Consider the following 20,345-nt stretch of genomic DNA (forward strand, 5'->3'; position numbering starts at 1 on the left):
ATATTTTCTTACAACATAGAAGCCAATCAAGCCGTCAAATCAGCTATCATCAATACCATTCCCCAACATTTGTCTCTGTCACTTATTATTTTCCATGTGCCCAAGAACTGCTCCAATTCATCTGCCACACATCTGAACTGGGAGCATTTTACAGTAGACAATGAAGCGGTAAACCACCTTTGAGATGTAAGAGGAAACCAGAGCACACTGGGAAAAACCGGATGGTCACAGAGAGAATGTGCTACCTCCAGGCAGACAGCTCTGGGGGTCAGGATTATCCTGGCCTGCTGGAGCTGTGAGGTATAAGTACTAATGCCACACCACTGCTCCACCTTGAAAGAGTATCAATTGTGAAGACTCAACACTAAATTGTGAGTGAATAGACAATAGACAATAGACAATAGGTGCAGGAGTAGGCCATTCAGCCCTTCGAGCCAGCACCGCCATTCAATGCGATCATGGCTGATCACTCTCAATCAGTACCCCGTTCCTGCCTTCTCCCCATACCCCCTGACTCCGCTATCCTTAAGAGCTCTATCTAGCTCTCTCTTGAATGCATTCAGAGAATTGGCCTCCACTGCCTTCTGAGGCAGAGAATTCCACACCTTCACCACTCTCTGACTGAAAAAGTTCTTCCTCATCTCCGTTCTAAATGGCCTACCCCTTATTCTTAAACTGTGGCCCCTTGTTCTGGACTCCCCCAACATTGGGAACATGTTTCCTGCCTCTAATGTGTCCAATCCCCTAATTATCTTATATGTTTCAATAAGATCCCCCCTCATCCTTCTAAATTCCAGTGTATACAAGCCCAATCGCTCCAGCCTTTCAACATACGACAGTCCCGCCATTTCGGGAATCAACCTAGTGAACCTACGCTGCACGCCCTCAATAGCAAGAATATCCTTCCTCAAATTTGGAGACCAAAACTGCACACAGTACTCCAGGTGCGGTCTCACCAGGGCCCGGTACAACTGTAGAAGGACCTCTCTGCTCCTATACTCAACTCCTCTTGTTACGAAGGCCAACATTCCATTGGCTTTCTTGACTGCCTGCTGTACCTGCATGCTTCCTTTCAGTGACTGATGCACTAGGACACCCAGATCTCGTTGAACATCCCCTCTTCCTAACTTGACACCATTCAGATAATAATCTGCCTTTCTATTCTTACTTCCAAAGTGAATAACCTCACACTTATCTACATTAAACTGCATCTGCCATGTATCCGCCCACTCACACAACCTGTCCAAGTCACCCTGCAGCCTTATTGCATCTTCCTCACAATTCACACTACCCCCCAGCTTAGTATCATCTGCAAATTTGCTAATGGTACCTTTAATCCCTTCATCTGAGTCATTAATGTATATCGTAAATAGTTTCCATTCTAATCTATATCCTCACGAAATGTGGGCATTAGTATCAAGACAAATATGTAATGCCCTTCCTAATATCTATCAATTTCTTCATAAATGATAGTCTTCATATTCAGGTGGCTAGTCTAATCTGAGACTTTAAAGATGAAAATGACATGGAAATATGAAAGTAGAGAAAACAGTCTTGAATATTAAGAGAAAATAGAAATAAAGTTGTACTGTGCACTTGGTTCACAGGGTGATGGGAAATTTGAGGTCGTAATTATCTTCAGGGTAACATTCTGACTTCAGTCGCATTCCTAGAAAAATATTAAGGAAAAGGGCAATTCCAAACGGTAGGCGAGAAAGAGCAATGCTGGTCATTTCTCACACATTTCCTATTGACTGGTCTTTAAACAGAATTGTAAGAAGCTAGAGAGCATGTTGCTGGCCCAATCTATCAAAGGTAGATCGATGCATAATGTAGGAGCCATGAAACAGGGAGAATGTGAAAAATACCAAAAGAAGATATTTCCACCCTCCTTCAGAAAAAAATTGATTGAAATGCTACCAGTATTCACTGAAATTGCATTACTCTTACTGCTGTACAGAAAATTTCATTTGTGCTCTCCTGAACAATCTGTGTGCTTGGAAACAATTTAATATTACTGGGAATTGAGTTCCAATAGGAAGCAGGAGAATGAAAATTTCCTACTTTGTTCTTATTTTGCGCTTTGAATTAATAGATGACCTTGTGCCATGATAGGATACCACCGATGAACAATGTAACTGGATATACGGAAGAAAGAGAAGTGTTATTTAAGCATTTGAACACTAAACACTCCTGTCTCAACATCCTTCACCCCACCCCCCTAGTTTAAACTCAGCCCCTTCAATAAGGTTTAATCTCCCTACATTTCAACAATATTCAATTGCAATTATATTAATAGTTTGCAGCCATTAACTTAATAGTTGATTTTTGATGATGATTTATTTCTGTCTAAAAATGTATCACTTTAAATCATGAATATTTTTATGATTAGGCATAGAGGCCGAATATTTAATTTTATGCTGGAAATAGCGCAGCTAAAACATTTCTAATACTTTTGTCTGTCAAACATGTACTTGGAGGATTGATACTTCTCACTCTGTTGTCATAGCAACAAACTGCACCTATGTCTTTTCTGTGGGTAACATCTGCCTGCACTAAATGTAAAGTAATATATTTATTTCACCTGAAGTCTTGGACAGGGACTGCCAGTCATAAATAGTGCAATGACTGGCTTTTCAACGCCAGGAGCCCAATCAGTAAAATCTTTTGAGTTGAGTTTATTCTTCTTCACTACCCTTTATTATGACTACATTGTGTGAGTGTGATTGAATTTCAAGGTCAAGGTTAAGGTCAGTTTATTGTCACATGTACCATTTTAAGGTACAGTGAAATTTGAGTTACCATACAGCCATACTAAGTGAAAAGCAACAAGACACGCAACCACATAAAAATTAACATAAACATCCATCACACTGGATTCCACATTCCTCACTGTGATGGAAGGCAATGAAGTTCAATCTTCTTCCTCTTTGTTCTCCCACGGTCGGGGCATCAAACCATCCGCAGTCGGGGCGATCAAAGCTCCCAAAGCCGACGATCGAAGCCCCCGTTGGGGTGATCGAAACTCCCGCGTCGGGGCAGTTCAACCTCTCTCCGTGGCCTGGAGCTCCCAAATCGGCCTCTACTTACCAGAGACCGAGGTCTTCACGATGTTAAAGTCCACAGGTCCCACGGTTGGAGCTTCGATCCCCGGCAAAGGGATCACAAGCTCCGCGATGTTAAAGTCCCACAGACTCTCGCGGCTTAGAGCAGCCGTCGGTCTCCAGGAAAGGCCACCAATTCCACGATGTCAGGCCACAGTGAGGACAGAGATACGATATGGAATAAAATCGCATCTCCGTCCAGCTAATGGATTGAAAAAAAAATTCCCGCAACCCCCCCACCCCCCATATATAATCAAACCAAGGAACACTAAAACATATTTTTTAGCACATATTAAAAATAACAAAAAGAAGAAAGGACAACCAGATTGTTGGCGACATTTCATGAGGAAACAATAAGATCCAGATATCAGAACATTAACAGAATGGTAGTTTTATGAGTTAAATTAAAAGTAAATGTTTGTATCGAACGGTGTATGATTTAAGTTTTTTTAGCTTAGAGATACAGCATGGAAACAGGCCCTTCGGACGAGCAAGACTGCGCTGACCAGCAATCCCCGCACACTAGCACTACTCTACACACACACTGGAGACAATTTACAATTTTACCAAAGCCAATTAACCTACAAACCTGTGTGTCTTTAGAGTGTGGGTGGAAACCAGAGCACCTGGGGAAAACCCACACATGTCACGGGGAGAACGTACAAACTCCGTACAAATAGCAGCCATAGTCAGGATCGAACCCAGGTCTCTAGCGCTGTAAGGTAGCAACTCTATCGCTGTGCCACCGTGCCACTCATTTCAAAATGTAGTTTTTTAACTCCTTGTAGAGTATCTCTCATTAATGATGTGTGCAGTTTGGAAATGAAATTATATACCAATATCTATGAATTCATCAGCCATTATAACTAGCAATAATATATGGCTACAATGCTGATAGCAGGCACCTGCAGGGTATGTAGGGTCTATGGAAGTTACTTCCCTTTAATCACCCATGATAGGTGATTGCACCACTAAAAGATTCTTCAGGGTGTTTCAAACATGTCCCTTCAAATATGTTTCACATGCTCCTCAATAGCCTTTGTGAGAGGACTAATAATATTGGTCTATAAAGATAAAGACCATTGCGTCTGAGGGTCCATGTTGTAATTTGGGTCTCTATCCCAGTTGGGCTAGCTCAACTCAGCTCATCTATCCCAGCTCAGCATACTGCTCTTCAAATGTGCGCCAATCCTTTGTGAAGTTAACGTCACATGGTTTTTGACATTATGCCCTCAGTGTCTAAACATCTATGTTCCTCAAGGATCAAATGAGAAAGCACTCAGAGATCTCTATGGAAACCTATCCTTTATCAAGTGCCTTTAGCTTCTGGCTCACTTTGTCACCAATGCTTTTTTTTAAATTGTTTATTGCAAAGTAAAGTCTCTGATCTTTATTCTGCAATTCCCATTTTTCCTGCCGTTTCCCTTCCACTCCCATTCCCCTTCTTCATGCAGATACCTATAGAAATGATAAAGCATGGAGAATTATTCATGCACCCTTCATTATGCCACTTGGCGAAAAGACTTGTTCAGTTCTCTTCTTGACGATAACGCAAGGCTAATTGTAAAGTTGGATTTTACTGAATGATTTTGACCTACTTGTATTAGCACCTGAACTCTTGCCACCCTGTCTGTCACCTCAGAGAAACGTAATTATAAAACAAAATGTTTCAGTGAAAAAGAACAGCAAGGTCTCATAGACTCTACATGCAGGCAATCTGCAACCATGTTATCTTGATTTCATTGGGTGGTCGCTCAAATTATGTCATGAACACTGTGATTAGAAACAAAATTTGAATACTTTTTGTTCTGGCTGAAGGCAGATTTGAATCTGAAAATGGATAGTTAGCGATACTCAGGAGAAATGTCATGTCACATTATTCATCGTTAAACATCCCTGTTTTGTTTCTCATCTAAAGGTTACTAAATACAGTGGCAGGCGATGAAATCAAGTATACAAAGATGCAAGAGTTTTTGTAGCAGTTCAACACCAAATTCTGAACAGGTGTCATTCACAGTGTTTGATCAGTTTTCAATAAAATGCTTCCAGATTTTAGTGATGATAGACAGCCGCGGGAAGAGTTAAAGGCTAATGTCCAGAGGGCAAACAATAGTGGAATTACCCATAAACTCATTTTACTCAAAGCTTTAGGGACACGCAATCCATTTGACATTATTGAATGAATGCTTTTATCTAATCTTCCGCCAGGCTGTTGTTAGCATCACCAGCATCTGCAGGGGTGACCTCAGTGTTGACCTGATCTCTCCCTTTGGAACAAAGTCACAGCTTCTGGGGACGCGAATGTTTGATAACTCTCGCGCTGGCTTGAATAAATGGACCTTTATGTCAGTGCATTCGTGGGGGGAGAATCCATACGGCACTTGGACACTGAAGGTAGGATTATTACAGCATTCAGTTGCAACCTGTAAGTAATATTTCAGATTTGATTTTCTCAAAAATGTGATATTCTTTTCCAGTTTGTTTTCAAAGCTGTTTAAAACAATTAAAATGGTCAGCAGCGCTACTTTCCTTTCAGAGTCAATGAAAACGAAATATTCAGACTCCTGTTTAATCTTGGGGCAATCTGACAAGACAAAGTTGCAGCACTCCATTTATTCTTTGACACAATTACTGTCAAATGGTAACGTGTATCTTATCCTGGGGAAGACTATTTCATTGCCTTAAGATTTGCTTGACTGCTTTGAAACTACATATAAGCTTGGAAATTGCTATGAGGGATGATCTTATAGAGGTGTGTAAGATCATGAGGGGAATAGAGCGGGTAAATGCACAGGTCTTTTACCCAGAGTAGTGGAGACACAAACCAAGGGACATAGGTTTAAAGTGAGTGGGAAAGATTTAATAAGAACCTAAAGGGCAACTTTTTTTCACAGAATGTGGTGGGTATATTGAATTAGTTGCCAGAGGAAATAGTTGAGACAGGTACTGTAACAGCATTTAAAAGCCATTTGGACAGGTACATGGATAGAGAAAGGTTTAGTGGGATATAAGCCAAACGTGGGCAGTTGGGACTAGTGTGGATGGGGCATCTTGGTCGGCGTGGGCAAGTTGGGCCAAAGGGCCTGTTTCCACGCTGTATGACTGACGCTATGTTTCTATAGACAATATTAACTGATGAAAACTTTACATGTTTGTCTGAAGTTTATATTCTGCTATTTTAATGGAAGCTTTGAAGCTTTAAACATTAAAATGTGTTAATTTCTCAATATTGCAATAGGTGTTTCCTCAGCTATAAATATGAAGTGATATTAATGTGGGAACCAAGATAAGGAATGATTGGACATGTGCATCATCCAATGAGTGGCTGGTTACATAGAGCAAAGAATAGAATTTATGAATGTACGAACTTAATAAACATATTTCTTCATGCTCATCGTGGCAGTTAAATTTGTTCTTCAACAAATGGACTTTCCTCTCCGGCTGGGTACTATTGGTAAATATTTTAGATGGTATAGAAAACGTTTTTTTTGTGCATTTTTAAATAGAGAGCAAATTAGAACAAGGAAGTTATAACCCAAATGGGACAAGAACCTTTGAAGATATGTTGCAATTTATAGTGAAAAACATTCAAGTAATTGCAAATTGAGCACTGGGTGATTGAAGTTTCTCCTCAGGGGCTTTGAAAGCTATGAGGAAAGCAACATAGCATCTGTGTAGTAGAACTAATGTAACTTAGAGAATTTATATGGTACAATTTCAAACGGTGTGAAACAGCACCATTTCCGGTATAACCTCAACCTAAAATATTTAATCGCTCTAAAGTTCAACTCTTTACGTGCATTCTGCTTACAAAAGCAGTTTATGTTTCTTTTTTATATTATCCTGAGTCTGATAAGACAGAGAATATACAACTTCTTTGCATGAAGGGCTATTTTATGAAATATAGTATCTTTTTTTTAAAGTTTAGTAGTCACAACAACTGATATTCTCTTTTTTTAATGCTACTGTAATGCACATGGCCAGAGGTGAATTAAATAATGACATATTTATCCTAAATCTCATCTATAGCCATTGACAACCCATAACATTGCAGGAGTAAACTTGAGCTAATTTTCTATAGCTGTCGTCTTTGAATTCCACTTAATGTCTAAAGACTTCAACTGTCTTTGCAACAATTTTATTGCAATCAATCAGATCCTACCACGACAAGCTGTTTGAGCGACTCATCTTGACTCACCTCAACCAGGTGCTAGAGCCATCCCTAATAAAGGAGCAGGCAGGGTTCCGGCCTGGGAAGTCCTGCACAGGTCAGCTTCTCAATCTCACCCAACACATAGAGGATGGCTTTCAGGAAGGTGTTATCACAGGCGCTGTTTTTGTAGACCTTTCAGCCGTTTATGATACAGTAAACCATCGCCGACTGTTACACAAAGTACTTAATTTGACACACAACTTGCATCTAACCAACCTGGTGAAGACTCTGGTTGAAAAGAGACGCTTCTTTGTCGAGCTGTCAGGAAAGAAAAGTCGCTGGCGCAGGAAGAAAAACGGCCTCCCTCAAGGAAGTGTCCTGGCACCCACCTTGTTCAATATCTATGTTAATGACCAGCCTATCCATCCCAACACCAGGAACGCAGAAAGGTGAGGGGATGGGAAGATATGGCCAGTGGTGGGGTCCCGTTGTAGGTGACGGAAATGTTGGCGGATGATTTGTTGGATATGCTGGCTGGTGGGGTGGAAGGTGAGAACGAGGGGGATTCTGTCCTTGTTATGAGTGGGGGGAGGGGGAGCAAGAGCGGAGCTGCGGGATGTAGAAGAGACCCTAGTGAGAGCCTCATCTATAATGGAAGAGGGGAAGCCCCGTTTCCTGAAGAATGAGGACATCTCTGATGCCCTAGTGTGAAACACCTCATCCCGGGCGCAGATGCGGCGTAGACGGAGGAATTGTGAGTAGGGGATAGACTTTTTGCAGGAGACCGGGTGGGAAGAAGTGTAGTCCAGATAGCTGTGAGAGTCAGTGGGTTTATAGTAGATGTCAGTCACTAGTCTGTCTCCTGTGATGGAGATGGTGAGGTCCAGAAACGGGAGGCAGATGTCGGAGATAGTCCAAGTATATTTAAGGGCAGGATGGAAATTAGAAGTAAAGTGTATGAAGTCAGTGAGTTCTGCATGGGTGCAAGAGGTAGCACCAATGCAGTCGTCGATGTAGCGGAGGTAGAGTTCGGGGATGGGGCTGGTGTACGCCCGGAACAGGGATTGTTCGACGTACCCGACAAAGAGGCAGGCATAGCTAGGGCCCATGCGAGTGCCCATAGCTACGCCTCTGGTTTGGAGGAAGTGGGAGGAGTCAAAGGAGAAGTTGTTGAGGGTAAGAACCAGCTCTGCTAGGCGGAGGAGAGTGTTAGTAGATGGGGATTGGCTTAAAGGAAAAGCCAGTTCCAGAAATGCTCTTCTTAGCAAGCTGAGTACCTCAATATGGGGAGCAAATTCTAAAACCATTCAATCAACCTCTGCTCTGCCTCTCTGCTTCTCCACTGCCGAGTATGCCTGCGCAGTATGGGAGCGCTCAGCTCATGCAAAGAAGATTGATCCTGTGCTAAACACAAGCTGTCACTGCATCAGTAGATGCATGAAACCTACCATGACTGACAACTTCTACCTACTCTCTGGCATTGCACCTCCTGGAATCAGAAGAGCTGTAGCCAGTCAAAACGAACATCTCAGACAATCAGAGGATGAAAGACCACCCTTTGTTACCTCAGTGTTTGAAATCACGCAGAAGTTTCCTCTCTTCTGTCCGTCCCCTCGACTGCATTTCAGTCTCAACAGACTGCGGACAGGCATGGGGAGGAGCAAATCGAACATGCTGAAGTGGAGATATACTGAAGATGCGGCAGACTGCGAGTGCGGACGGGGCCTCCAGACTATGGAACATCTCCTGAGCTGTGACATGCTGCATGACACATGCACTGTAAAGGATCTTGCAGAGCCCAACGACATGGCACTAAAATTTGCTCACTGTTGGCAAACAGTTGTGTGATGACACGTATAAATAAATTGCAATCAAATATGATAATTTCAACAGTTCCTCGTATGCCACAACTGTTAAATTATTTTGGTTAATCATAATTGGCAACTAATTTTTAACAATGTTTGGAAATTTCCATAGTTTTTTCTTCCTGAATTATGATTAAAGCCAGGGAACAGATTTGATGGATTCTTCTTTCTAAAGTCTAATAAATCAATTGCAGGTGTACAAACTCAGTTCTCTGTAAAGAATGGTGCACATTAAGGAAGTTCCCTAAAAACACAGGGGTGATTCACTTGTCACTTTTGAGAGATCACAAGGTTGAGGAGACAGTGAATCCATATCAAGAGGATGCTTTCTTGAGACTGGAATTGCTTTTTCACTTAAGAAAATACAGCTGGGTTTTATTTATATCAATTGATAGAGGTGAAACCAAGTAGTCAAGTGACAGCGATGCACCACTCCCGGATGAGTTCAATGCTTTCTGTGCTCACTTTGAAAGGAAGAACCACAAAGCGCCTTCACAAGCCCCCTCAGCCCCTTCATTAGTATGGGTGTCAGGGGTTACGAGGAGAAGGCAGGAGAATGGGGTTAAGAGGGAAAGCATTATTGAATGGCTGAGTAGACTTTTAGTTTAGTTTAGAGATACAGCACGGAAGCAGGCCCTTCTATCCGACACACACTAGGGCCGATTTACATTTATACCAAGCAAATTAACATACAAACCTGTACGCCTTTGGAGTGTGGGAGGAAACCGAAGAACTCGGAGAAAAGCCACGCAGGTCACGGGAGAACGTACAAACTCCGTACAGATACCACTCATAGTCGGAATCGAACCAAGGTCTCTGGCACTGTAAGCGCTGTGAGGCAGCAACTCTTCCACAGCGCCACTGTGACGAATGGCCTAATTCTGCTCCTATCACATATGAACATGACAACCTGGGATCCCAGTTTCTGAGGCTCGACAATGCCTTTTCTTCTGGGGGTTTGAGAAGATTCGGCACACCACTAAATACTCTCGCAAACTTCTACAGGTGTATGCTGGAGAGCGCACTGACTGCTTGCACCTGGTTTGGTTACTGGAACGCTCAAGGGCAGCACGGTGTTGCAGCCGTCGAGTTGCTGCCTTACAGCACCAGTGACCCGTGTTCGATCCTGACTACGGGTGCTATCTGTATGGAGTTGATAGGAAGAGACTCTCCAATGTGTTTGGCTTTTAACTAGCCGAACAATCTGTTCAGATATAGACAGATCATCTCCACTTTTTCAAAGACCATGAATGTCCTTCATGTGATGTCCAGATCCTGAAAACGAGTAAGCATAAAATCTGTTGGTGCTCTCCATAGCATTAATTGTGCTGGATACTGGGAAAGAATTAGAGAACACATAACTTTTAGGAAAGAGTCAATATAAAAATAAACTTTTAGCAAAGATTCCTTGTGTGCTTGAGTGATTAGAAACGAGAAGAAAAGGTCCTTTGCTACTCTCTGTAATTACATCATGTGGCAAGAAGTGTCTTATCTGCCTCGAACGCTGCAGTTGACTGTAGATTCCCACTGGACATGTCCTATGCTAAATTTAATTCTGCCAGGGGTGGAGATTACAGTACACCTATGAACTTAGGTTGGGTTTTTCGATCAAATTAAAAAATGAGAATTCAAAAATTGCTACACCTCATCCTATAAGCCTTACTGAAGAAACCTGATGACAGCAGAAACATTTGAACCCAATATGTTTCTACAGTATCAAACAAGACATGACAAGAACCAAAACATTATGCTACTATTTTACAAAGGATGAGGACATGTCTACTTTAATTTCTCCCATCGTATGGCGTATATTTTGAGGCTTTCAATTCATCAGGCTTCACAAATTTATTGGATTCTTTCTGCACTCTTGAATAGCTTTCCAGTATTCTGTACAGTCAGAGAGATTACTTTCTGTCCTCACAACATGGTTCTTGTTTTAGTCTGGAACATGAAGCAAATCAAGAAAAACTATTTATCCTCAATCACAATTTCATTTTTCAGTCGTTCTGCAGATGTGTGGGGCCAATTCTCTTTCCACATACTCAGGAAGGTAGCTTTTTAGTATTTTTCTAAAATCTGACCTGTTGTGTCCAATTTTGACTGACCTTTTCCTGTTCAATCACAAATGCTGAACATCTTGAAGTCACTGATCCAAGGTGTCCACAGTATTTATTTCATCCCACTACTCCATTTCATTATTCAGAACTTCTCAAACTGAAATGTTCCCTGTGATTTTATTTTGACTATGTTATGATTATCATTAATCATGCTAGAGTAATTCAGCGGGTCAGGCAACACCTCTGGAGAAGAGCAACATGTGATGTTTCAGGTCAGAACCCTTCTTTAGGTGAAACATCATCTATTCCTTCTCTCCAGTGGTGCTGCCTGACCCGTTGAGTTACTCCAGCTTTCGTAACCATCTTCGGTATAAACCAGCATCTGCAGTTCCTTCCTACACAGAAAATCATTCATATCAGCTAACGGTACATCAATCTATGGATGATTTTCTGAGATTCTTCCAGACTTTCTAGTATAGATGCCTAAAATGATATCTCCAGCCACTTCTCTTCCCCCAAAAATGAAGTATCCTGCTGTCTGACTATCTGAAAATACTGGCTCCATTTTTTGAAGATCTGCAAATGAACTTGAGCTACAAAGTAGCATCACACTAACTGTTATTATATTTCGACAGGGATTTAGAATGAGAGACGTAGAGCTGTACAGCCTGGAAAAGGTTCTCCTGCCCACCTTGCCCATGCCAACCATTGGGATACTGGAAGAGTGCCATTTGCCTGCATTTGGCCTGTAGCCCTCTAAACCCTTCCTATCATTTAATGTCCAAATGTCTTTTAAAAGTTGTAATTGCATCCACTCTGTAGCTTCCACTGGCAGCTCATCCTAGATATGAACTACCCTCCAGTGATAAAGTTGCCCATGAGGTCCTCTTGTCTTAAAATCGTCAGCCCTTATGATCTTGTACACCCTCAACCTCTTATGCTCCAAAAAGTCCCAGCCTACCCAAACTATCCTGAGAACTCAAGTCAGCAAGCCCAATTGACATTCTGGTGAATCTCTTCTCCACCCTTCCAACTTAAAGCCATTATTCTAAGGATTTTCTGCATGTCCGAAAACCAATCTAAATCTGATGCTCAGTATCAGAACATTTTCAACAGAATATTAAGAAAGGTTGTTGGACAGCTTATAAATTACTTACATTTATTGGCAGAATAGTCCAAATGTGTTGGAAGTATTGTTCTGGTTGCAGCCTGACTACTGAGTTTGAATCTTATGTCATTGACTTGGAGAGTCTGCAGAAGGCATTGAATGGGATGGTGGCAAAGAAACCAAGTTGATTGATTGAAAGATACAATAAGGAAACCAGACCACGCCGATCACCGATCACCCATTCACACTAATTCTACATTATCCCACTTTCACATCCACTCCCTACACACCCAGGACAATTTACAGAGGCCAACTAACCAACAAACCCGCATGTTTTTGCGATGTGAGAAACCAGAGCACCCAAAAGAAACCTAAACAGTCACTATTAAATGGTTGAAACTCCACACAGGTGGTGCCTGATCTAAGGATCAAACCCAAGTCTGTAACACTGCAAGGCATCAGCTCTACGACATGCACCACTCTGCTGCCCCTAATACGTTGGATACAACTTTGAAGTTGTTATGGAGTAAATAAAGGGAAATTGATTCAGTCAAAGAATGTTGTTTACCATTGGGAAAGGAATTGAGGTGATTGGCAAATGGACAAGAAGACATTTTTTGGCAAAGCAAGACGTTCTTTGGAATTACTGTCCAAAGGTACTTTCAATAGTAACTTTCCAAAGAGAACTGGCCAAATATGTAAGTGGTATAAATACTGTAAGTGTCACTATGAAGAACAGGAGAACTGGATTATCTACAAAGTCCTATCAAAGAGTTGACATAGACAGGTTGGACAAATGGCCTCCGCCTATGCGATTTCCTTCCATTTTATTATTTAACATACCCAATAAGTTGATCTCTGAGGCATGTGTTTGGAAGAGATAGCTGACCTGTTGTATTATTCCATAATGACAGAGTGAATGAGCTTGCAAACCAAAGATCACAACCAGGAGACTTTACAATATAAAAGATTTACCACCACTGCCACCTCTTCCACCCACGGCCCAAACCTGATGCATGTATCCTTATTAAAAATGTCACACTTTGGCATGAAGATCGAGATTGGTAAATAGTTCTGACATTGAAATGTGACTGCAATGATCCAGGGGCATTTCTTCAGCATGCAGACTGTAGTAGGTGCATTGTAAACGTTTAATTTATATCAAGAAGTACTTAATTTACTTGAAACTGATTAATGTGCATCATTAAAACTATTAAATGGCTCAGTAAGCTTTTTTAGAGTCACTTTTGGTGCTATCTCCGACAGCTAGAACTTTAACAAATGTTTTAAATATTTTTTTTTCATCGCGTTTCAGCAGCTGTGACACGGTATCAAAGGATACTTTTTTAATATTAATAGGGGGAAAAAAACAACAGTTATGTTCTATTACATTGATTGGCTCTGGTCCGTGTAAGATTTCATGTTTTCAAAAATATAAACGAATTTCAGCAAAATATTAAGTGCAACCTGCCCATAACAATGTCAAGGTCTTAGTTTGTGTACAATTTCCCCTAAAGCAAAATGTCATCCCATACATTTGGATGAAATAATTCTTGTTGCATTGCGCAACCATGTGTTTCACTTTCTTATGTAAGAGATCTTACGTTCATACTTACATTTCTTATCAAAAGTGAATTTATAAATCTCAGCAAGACATAAAGTATTAACACAGTTCAGTGTTGTTCTTTTGCTCAAGCTGGGTTGACTAAGTGGAAACATTAGCCAAGCATTGATGTTACAGATGGAATCTGATTTCTTATTTAAGAATCCATTTCTTTAGTTTTTAGTTTAGTTTAGAGATACAGCGCGGAAACAGGCCCTTTGGCTCACCAAGTCCATGCTGACCAGCGATCCCCGACCACTTACACTATCCTACACACACTAGGGACAATTCACAATTTTACCGAAGCCATTTAGCCTACAAACATGTACATCTTTGGAGTGTGGGAAGAAACCGGAGAACCCGGAGAAAACCCACACAGCTCACAGGGAGAATGTGCAAACTGCTTATAGACAGCACCCGTAGTCAGGTTCGATCCCAGGTGTCTGGCGCTGTACGGCAGCAACTCTACCACCGTGCCACCGTGCCGCCCCTTCTTTCTTCTGAGTCAGAACGTTGTGGGTTCTAAACTCATAAGCATGACTCTATGCTGCACATATGATTTTTGTGAGATCTGGTTAACCAGATCAAACATTATTTGGAAGCATTCTAACAAACAAGGAGTTCCCCTGGATCAACACACCCTCCACAAACAAGAACACTAGTCATTTTAGTTTACTGAATACACTTGAAATAGTTACACTTAAATAGACACATCTGTCCCATTTCCAAAATTAATGCATTGATTGCAAAATAGTACCAGCAAAAAGAAAATGATAAAGGACCAAGATTAAAGTATTTTTAGATTTGGAGGAATTAAAGGACACTAGACCAAATGGACCCGTTGGGCCCAAACCTCTCCTGCATTGGTGCAGCACCCTCTCCTCCCCCCTCCCCCTCCCCCCTCCCCTCTCCCCCCTCCACCTCCCTCCTCCCCCCTCCTCCCCCTTCCCTCCCCTCCCCTTCCCCTCCCCCTCTCCCCTTCCCCCCCACTCCATCCTCCTCAACCCCCCTTATCCTCCCTCCTCCCCCTCCCTCCACCCCTCCCTCCCTCCCCCTCCCTCCCTAGGAGATAGATTTAAACTTTAAAATTTGAATAACTTTAAAAATATAACACCAATTTCAATTAAACTTCTTCCATTAGCATCAAAGGGACGACAGTGAGTAAGGTGGGCCTAAAATTGTCGCGCTATCGTGTACAGTTTTGGCTGAAGTTCAGGAACAAACAAACAAACAAACAAACAAGAGTTTTAGTATATAGATGAGCTTAGTGCATAACAGAGGCATTGAGAAATCATCAGCCTTGATTTTCACAATATTATTTCTGGACCATTTCTGTGTCCTCATAGCCACCTTGGAAAGAAAAAAATACAATTACAATTCTATTGAAAAGTGGAAAATGTACAAAGGGCCAAACAATCTACTTCTGCTTCTTTCTCTCAAGATTTAATGATAAGCACATTCAAATAGCACAGAAACAGGCCCCTCGGCTCATGATGTCCATGCTGACATCAGATGCCCAGCTTATGTTCTTAAGTAATTACAGGTTGATTCCTTCGAAGGTGAATGTAACAAGGACAAAACAATCTGATCAATTTAATCATCCATTTCTGGCAGGTGCAGCATATTTTACTTAGTGTAGAAACAACAGTTTTTCTTTTTCTTTTTTACTGTTTTCTTTTGGAAATTCTCCAGCATGTTTGCTTTCTGGAGAAAGAATGGATTTGGAACCAGGCTGCCAATGCCGTACCAGGTGTAGACTGCCAAGTACCGCACCTAACTGCATACAAGGTTGTACCTACACTTGGCTTCACACAAAAACTAGACATTGAGTCATGACACATGTAGGCATAACTAGTCAATGATCTAGGCCAATAACATTGGCATCACACGAAGAAGAGGAACTGGGCTTGTTTGGTGGCGGGGGGGGGGGGGGGGGGGGGGGGTGAGTTGGTTTGGAGTGTCAAGCAAATGAAAAAAAGGTAGTGATTGGGAGAGCTCCTGACAGATGGAGAATAATGGAAGGAAAAACATAGAAACATAGAAAATAGGTGCAGGAGGGGGCCATTTGGCCCTTCAAGCTAGCACCGCCATTCATTGCGATCATGGCTGATCATCCACAATCAGTGACCTGTGCCTGCCTTCTCCCCATATCCCTTGATTCCACTAGTCCCTAGAGTATCCAACTCTCTTTTAAATTCATAAGGATTATCTCTGAAGATATTACTACATTCATTTATGCAGTCCTGCGGTTAACTATGGTCCATGCTTTGGCTGTATCAAGGTTCATTATCATCTGAAGATAGACGCAAAAAGCTGGAGTAATTCAGCAGGTCAGACAGCAGGAATAGGTGACATTTTGGGTCGAGACCCTTCTTCAGACCTTCTTCTTCAGACCCGAAATGTTCCTTTTATCCAGAGATACTGTCTGACCTACTGAGTTACACCAGCTTTTTGTGTCCACCTCCTTGTGAAGTGGCTTGAGCCTTAGTGGTCACATATGAAGGTGGAGCCTCACATCCAGCCTAGTGAAGAATTGCACCTAAAAGGGTGCCACCGTCCGGCGCGGCCTGAAATAGGCCACGGGATTTTTCTCTGCTCGGCGGGGGCTTCAATGTCGGGAGCCACGACCGCCCCGACGTGCAGCGGCGGCGGCAGTGTCTTCGCCCACCCCGGATCGCGGGGCTTGGGTCGGCCCGCTGCAAACCTTTCACCGTCCGGTGCGGCCTGGCAACTTCAACAGCCTGACCGCGGGAGAAGATGGCAGGCGAAGAGAAATTACATTCTGGCCTTCCATCACAGTGAGGAGGGGACTGGATGAGACTCACTGTGATGGATGTTTCTTTTTTGTTGTTGTTTTGTGTTGGTTTGTGGTTGTGTAATTGCTTATTTTATTGCTCTTACTGTCGGACTGTGGGTGACGAAATCTCATCCAAAAGACGTGTTTTGGATGACAATAAAGGTAAATCTGATTCTGATTCTGACTTGCAGTCAGGTGGCCTCCCTCCATTTCCTTTCTTTTATTCTCAATGGAGGAGATGCTGGACTTCGAATAAGCTGTAAATTATCCCAAATCTAGAGATGTGATCAATGTATGTTGTATGTGTATGATGGCAGGAAGTCAGGGATACTTGAGGCAGGATGAATGGGGGTAAATGTCGATGTGGACAGTAAGATGGACATTCAGCTTCCCTGCTTTAAACAGTCGGCCATCATTTACTACAGCCAGCCATACATAATATTGACTCCCCTCACAATCAATGGACCTAGGTTAGTCAAACCTGTTTTTGGAGCACTTCGCACCCATGCTCTCAAACTTTGATCTCTTTCCAGACTTGCTTTCTTCTTCTCGTGGTAGTACCTCATTGCAGCTACCCGTAAGCGACACCTCACCATGTAGTGAGCTGCAGGTGTGAACACACCTCCGACCACTACATGACACATTATCTTCTTTCCTAAAATTTCCCTTGCAAAATTTAACTTCACCTTCGGGAGTGCACCAGTAAATATAATGTGAAGAGTAACAAGCCATTGGAAAGTTATAGGCAGGTGAGAAATACTGGAAAAATTACACATCACAGTGACATCGATATATAGTAAATTATGATTCCAGCATCATCAGTAATCTTTTTCAACATGCAATGTTCCACACTTTAAATTAAATTAATTTATCGTCATGTATGCCTGGTTGCCATACCAGGCTGAGACATACCCCATCAGAATACTTTTTATTCGCATCTTTTTAGCGCATCTGTATATGTTTGTGAGAATCCTTGTGGACATGTTGAATCGTCTCAGATACCAAAGAAAGTAAATACGCCGGTGTACTTTCTTGATCACTGCATCAGTGTGAAGATGGTTGGTGGATGGATGACTAGAGACATGAAGCAATTGAATATCTCTACAGCAGTTCTGTTGGTGAGGACCCAATTCTCTGCATCCCTCTGCCACTCCCCTCCCCACGCCATGGACATCTTTGGTCATCTCTTGAATGGATGCATTCATCATCATGATGCATTGCATTTCTGGTTTTCCAGAACTAAGTGAATCTTAGAATGTTATAACCAATGTATTCAAAGTTCAGACACAAAAAGCTGGAGTAACTCAGTGGGACAGGCAGCATCTCTGGAGAGAAGGAATGGGTTCAAAGTTCAGAACTGGCATGTTGCAGTCAGAAGGAGGGAGAAAGATGGCAAGGTAAGGGAACTTCGAATGACCAAAGAGGTTGTAAATTTGGTCAAAGAAAATGGGTGGATATGCAAGATTTATGTAGGTGAAATCAGAAATGTTTGCCTAATCTGGTGGAGTTCTTAGAATGTGATGAGTAGAATAGATAAGGGAGAATCTGAAGATGTGGTCCATTTCGGTTTTCGAATGGCTTTTAATAAGGTCCCACATAGCTATTGAGGTATATAAAGCAAGGAAGAAAAAAATCAAGCAATGATTAGAAGGACCAGAATGGGCCAGAAAATGGCTTTGGTGATTTGGATTAAAGAAATTCCCAAGGTTTTTCATACCTACATTGAAATAAAGAGGGTAACCAGGACCACACATGGACAGAGGAAGGATTTTTTGCTTGGAGTCAGTTGAAGTAGGAAAAGTACCAAACAAGTACTTTGCATCTGTTTTCACCATGGAGGACAGTGAGATCAGTGTGCAACATACTAATATGCAAAGGGCAGTTTGAGATTAAGAAGGAAGCTAAGGGGCTCTTAAAGAACAACATTAAAGTGAATAAAGCCCAAGGGCCTGATGGGATCTCTCCCATGTTATTGGGAGGTGCAAGACAGGATATTGCAGGAGCTTTGATGAAGATCTTTGCATCTTCTCTATTCACTAGTGAGGCACCAGAGGACTTGCAAGCAGCTAATGCTGTTCCTTTGTTTAAGAGAAGTAGATAGAATCAAAGGAATTATTTGCCGATGAACCTTCCGTCAGTTAAAAAGGGAAGCTATTGGAGAGGATTCTTCGGTACAGGATTTACTCACATTTGGAAGAGAATAGGTCAATTGGAGAAAGTCAGCATGGTCTTTTATGCAGCAGGTCATATCTTACTGACTTAATTGACTCTTTTGAGGAGGGGACAAATGAGATCGATGAGGGTAGTGTGGTGGATGTTATCTGCATGGATTTGAGTAAGGCAATTGATAAAGTTCCCCAAGGTAGGCTGATCTAGAAGATTAAGATGCATAAGATTAACAGTGACTTGTTCGTGAAGATTCAGAACTCGCTTACTGATAAAAAAGATGGAGATTAGTGCTGGAAGACCAACACTCATGCTGGAGGTCTATAACCAGTGAAGTTCCACAGAGATCTGTGCTGGAACCTACAGTATGTTGTTTGTGATATATATATATATAAATGACTTGGACGTAAATACAGACAGGTTGTTTAGTAAGTTTGCAGATGACACCAAGATTGCTGGGATCATGATCTGTGAGGAAGGCTGTCTAGATATCCAATGGGATATAGGTCAGCTACAGAACTCATCAGAAAAAAATAGCAGATGGTGCTTAATCCAAGCAAGTATAAGGTGTTGGAGTTTGGAAGGTCAAATGTAGGAGGAAAATTTACAATTAATGGAAAGAAACGTAACAGCATTCACAAGATCACAAGTTAGAGGAGTAGAATTAGGCCATTTGGCCCATCATCTACTCCGCCATTCAATCATGACTGATCTCTGCCTCCTAATCCCATTTTCCTGCCTTCTCCCCATAAGCCTTGACACCCGTTCTAATCAAGAATTTGCCTATCTCTGCCTTAAAAATATCTACTAACTTGGCCTCCACAGCCCTCCGTGGCAATGAGTTCCGCTCATTGTTCTACAGAGGGATCTAGGGGCCGAAGTACACCATCCCTGTAAGTGGCAACACATTTACATAGAGTGGTAAAGAAGGCATATATTTTGCTTGCCTTCATTGGTCTGGCATTGAATATATGTCAGAAAATCTTAATGCAGCTTTATATGACTTTGGCTAGACTGTGTTTGGAGTATTGTGTGCAGTTGCAGTTGCCTCAATCCAGGTAGGTTGTGGAGGCTTTGAAAAGGATGCAGTGGACGTTTATCTGAATCATAGGTAGACTCAAAATGCTGGAGTAACTCGGCGGGACAGGCAGCATCTCTGGAGAGAAGGAATGGGTGACGTTTTGGGTCGAGACCCTTCTTCAGAATCATGATTTAGCCTGATTTGGGGGATATTATCGAGGAGGAGAGGTTGAACAGACTTGGGTTGTATTCTTTGGCATGCCGGCGGCTTTGGGGAGTCCTGGTGGACGTGTACAAAATTATGAGAGGCATTGTAGGCAGTCAGAACCTTTCTTCCAGGGCGGAAATGTCAAAGACTGCAGGGCATAGCTATAAGGTGAGAGGGGCGGTTTAAAGCAGATATGCGGGGCAAGTTTTTTTACACAAAAGGATGGCGAGTGCCTGAAATGCTCTCAGGGTGTGGGGGGAGGGG

At 42.1% G+C, this 20,345-nt stretch overlaps 1 protein-coding gene across 2 annotated transcripts in view; it reads left to right on the top strand.

Moving 5' to 3' along the window:
• LOC144594034 (PC3-like endoprotease variant B) overlaps window positions 1–20,345 on the top strand; it is a 1,240,467-nt gene that overhangs the window by 1,119,752 nt on the left and 100,370 nt on the right. For both annotated transcript variants that reach the window (XM_078400201.1, XM_078400200.1), the window contains one exon: window positions 5,313–5,498. In XM_078400201.1, the coding sequence (XP_078256327.1) occupies window positions 5,313–5,498 (186 nt within the window). The remainder of the gene's footprint in view (window positions 1–5,312; window positions 5,499–20,345) is intronic.

The sequence above is a fragment of the Rhinoraja longicauda genome, chromosome 5 (assembly GCF_053455715.1).
Source record: "Rhinoraja longicauda isolate Sanriku21f chromosome 5, sRhiLon1.1, whole genome shotgun sequence".
Classification (NCBI taxonomy): Eukaryota; Metazoa; Chordata; class Chondrichthyes; order Rajiformes; family Arhynchobatidae; genus Rhinoraja; species Rhinoraja longicauda.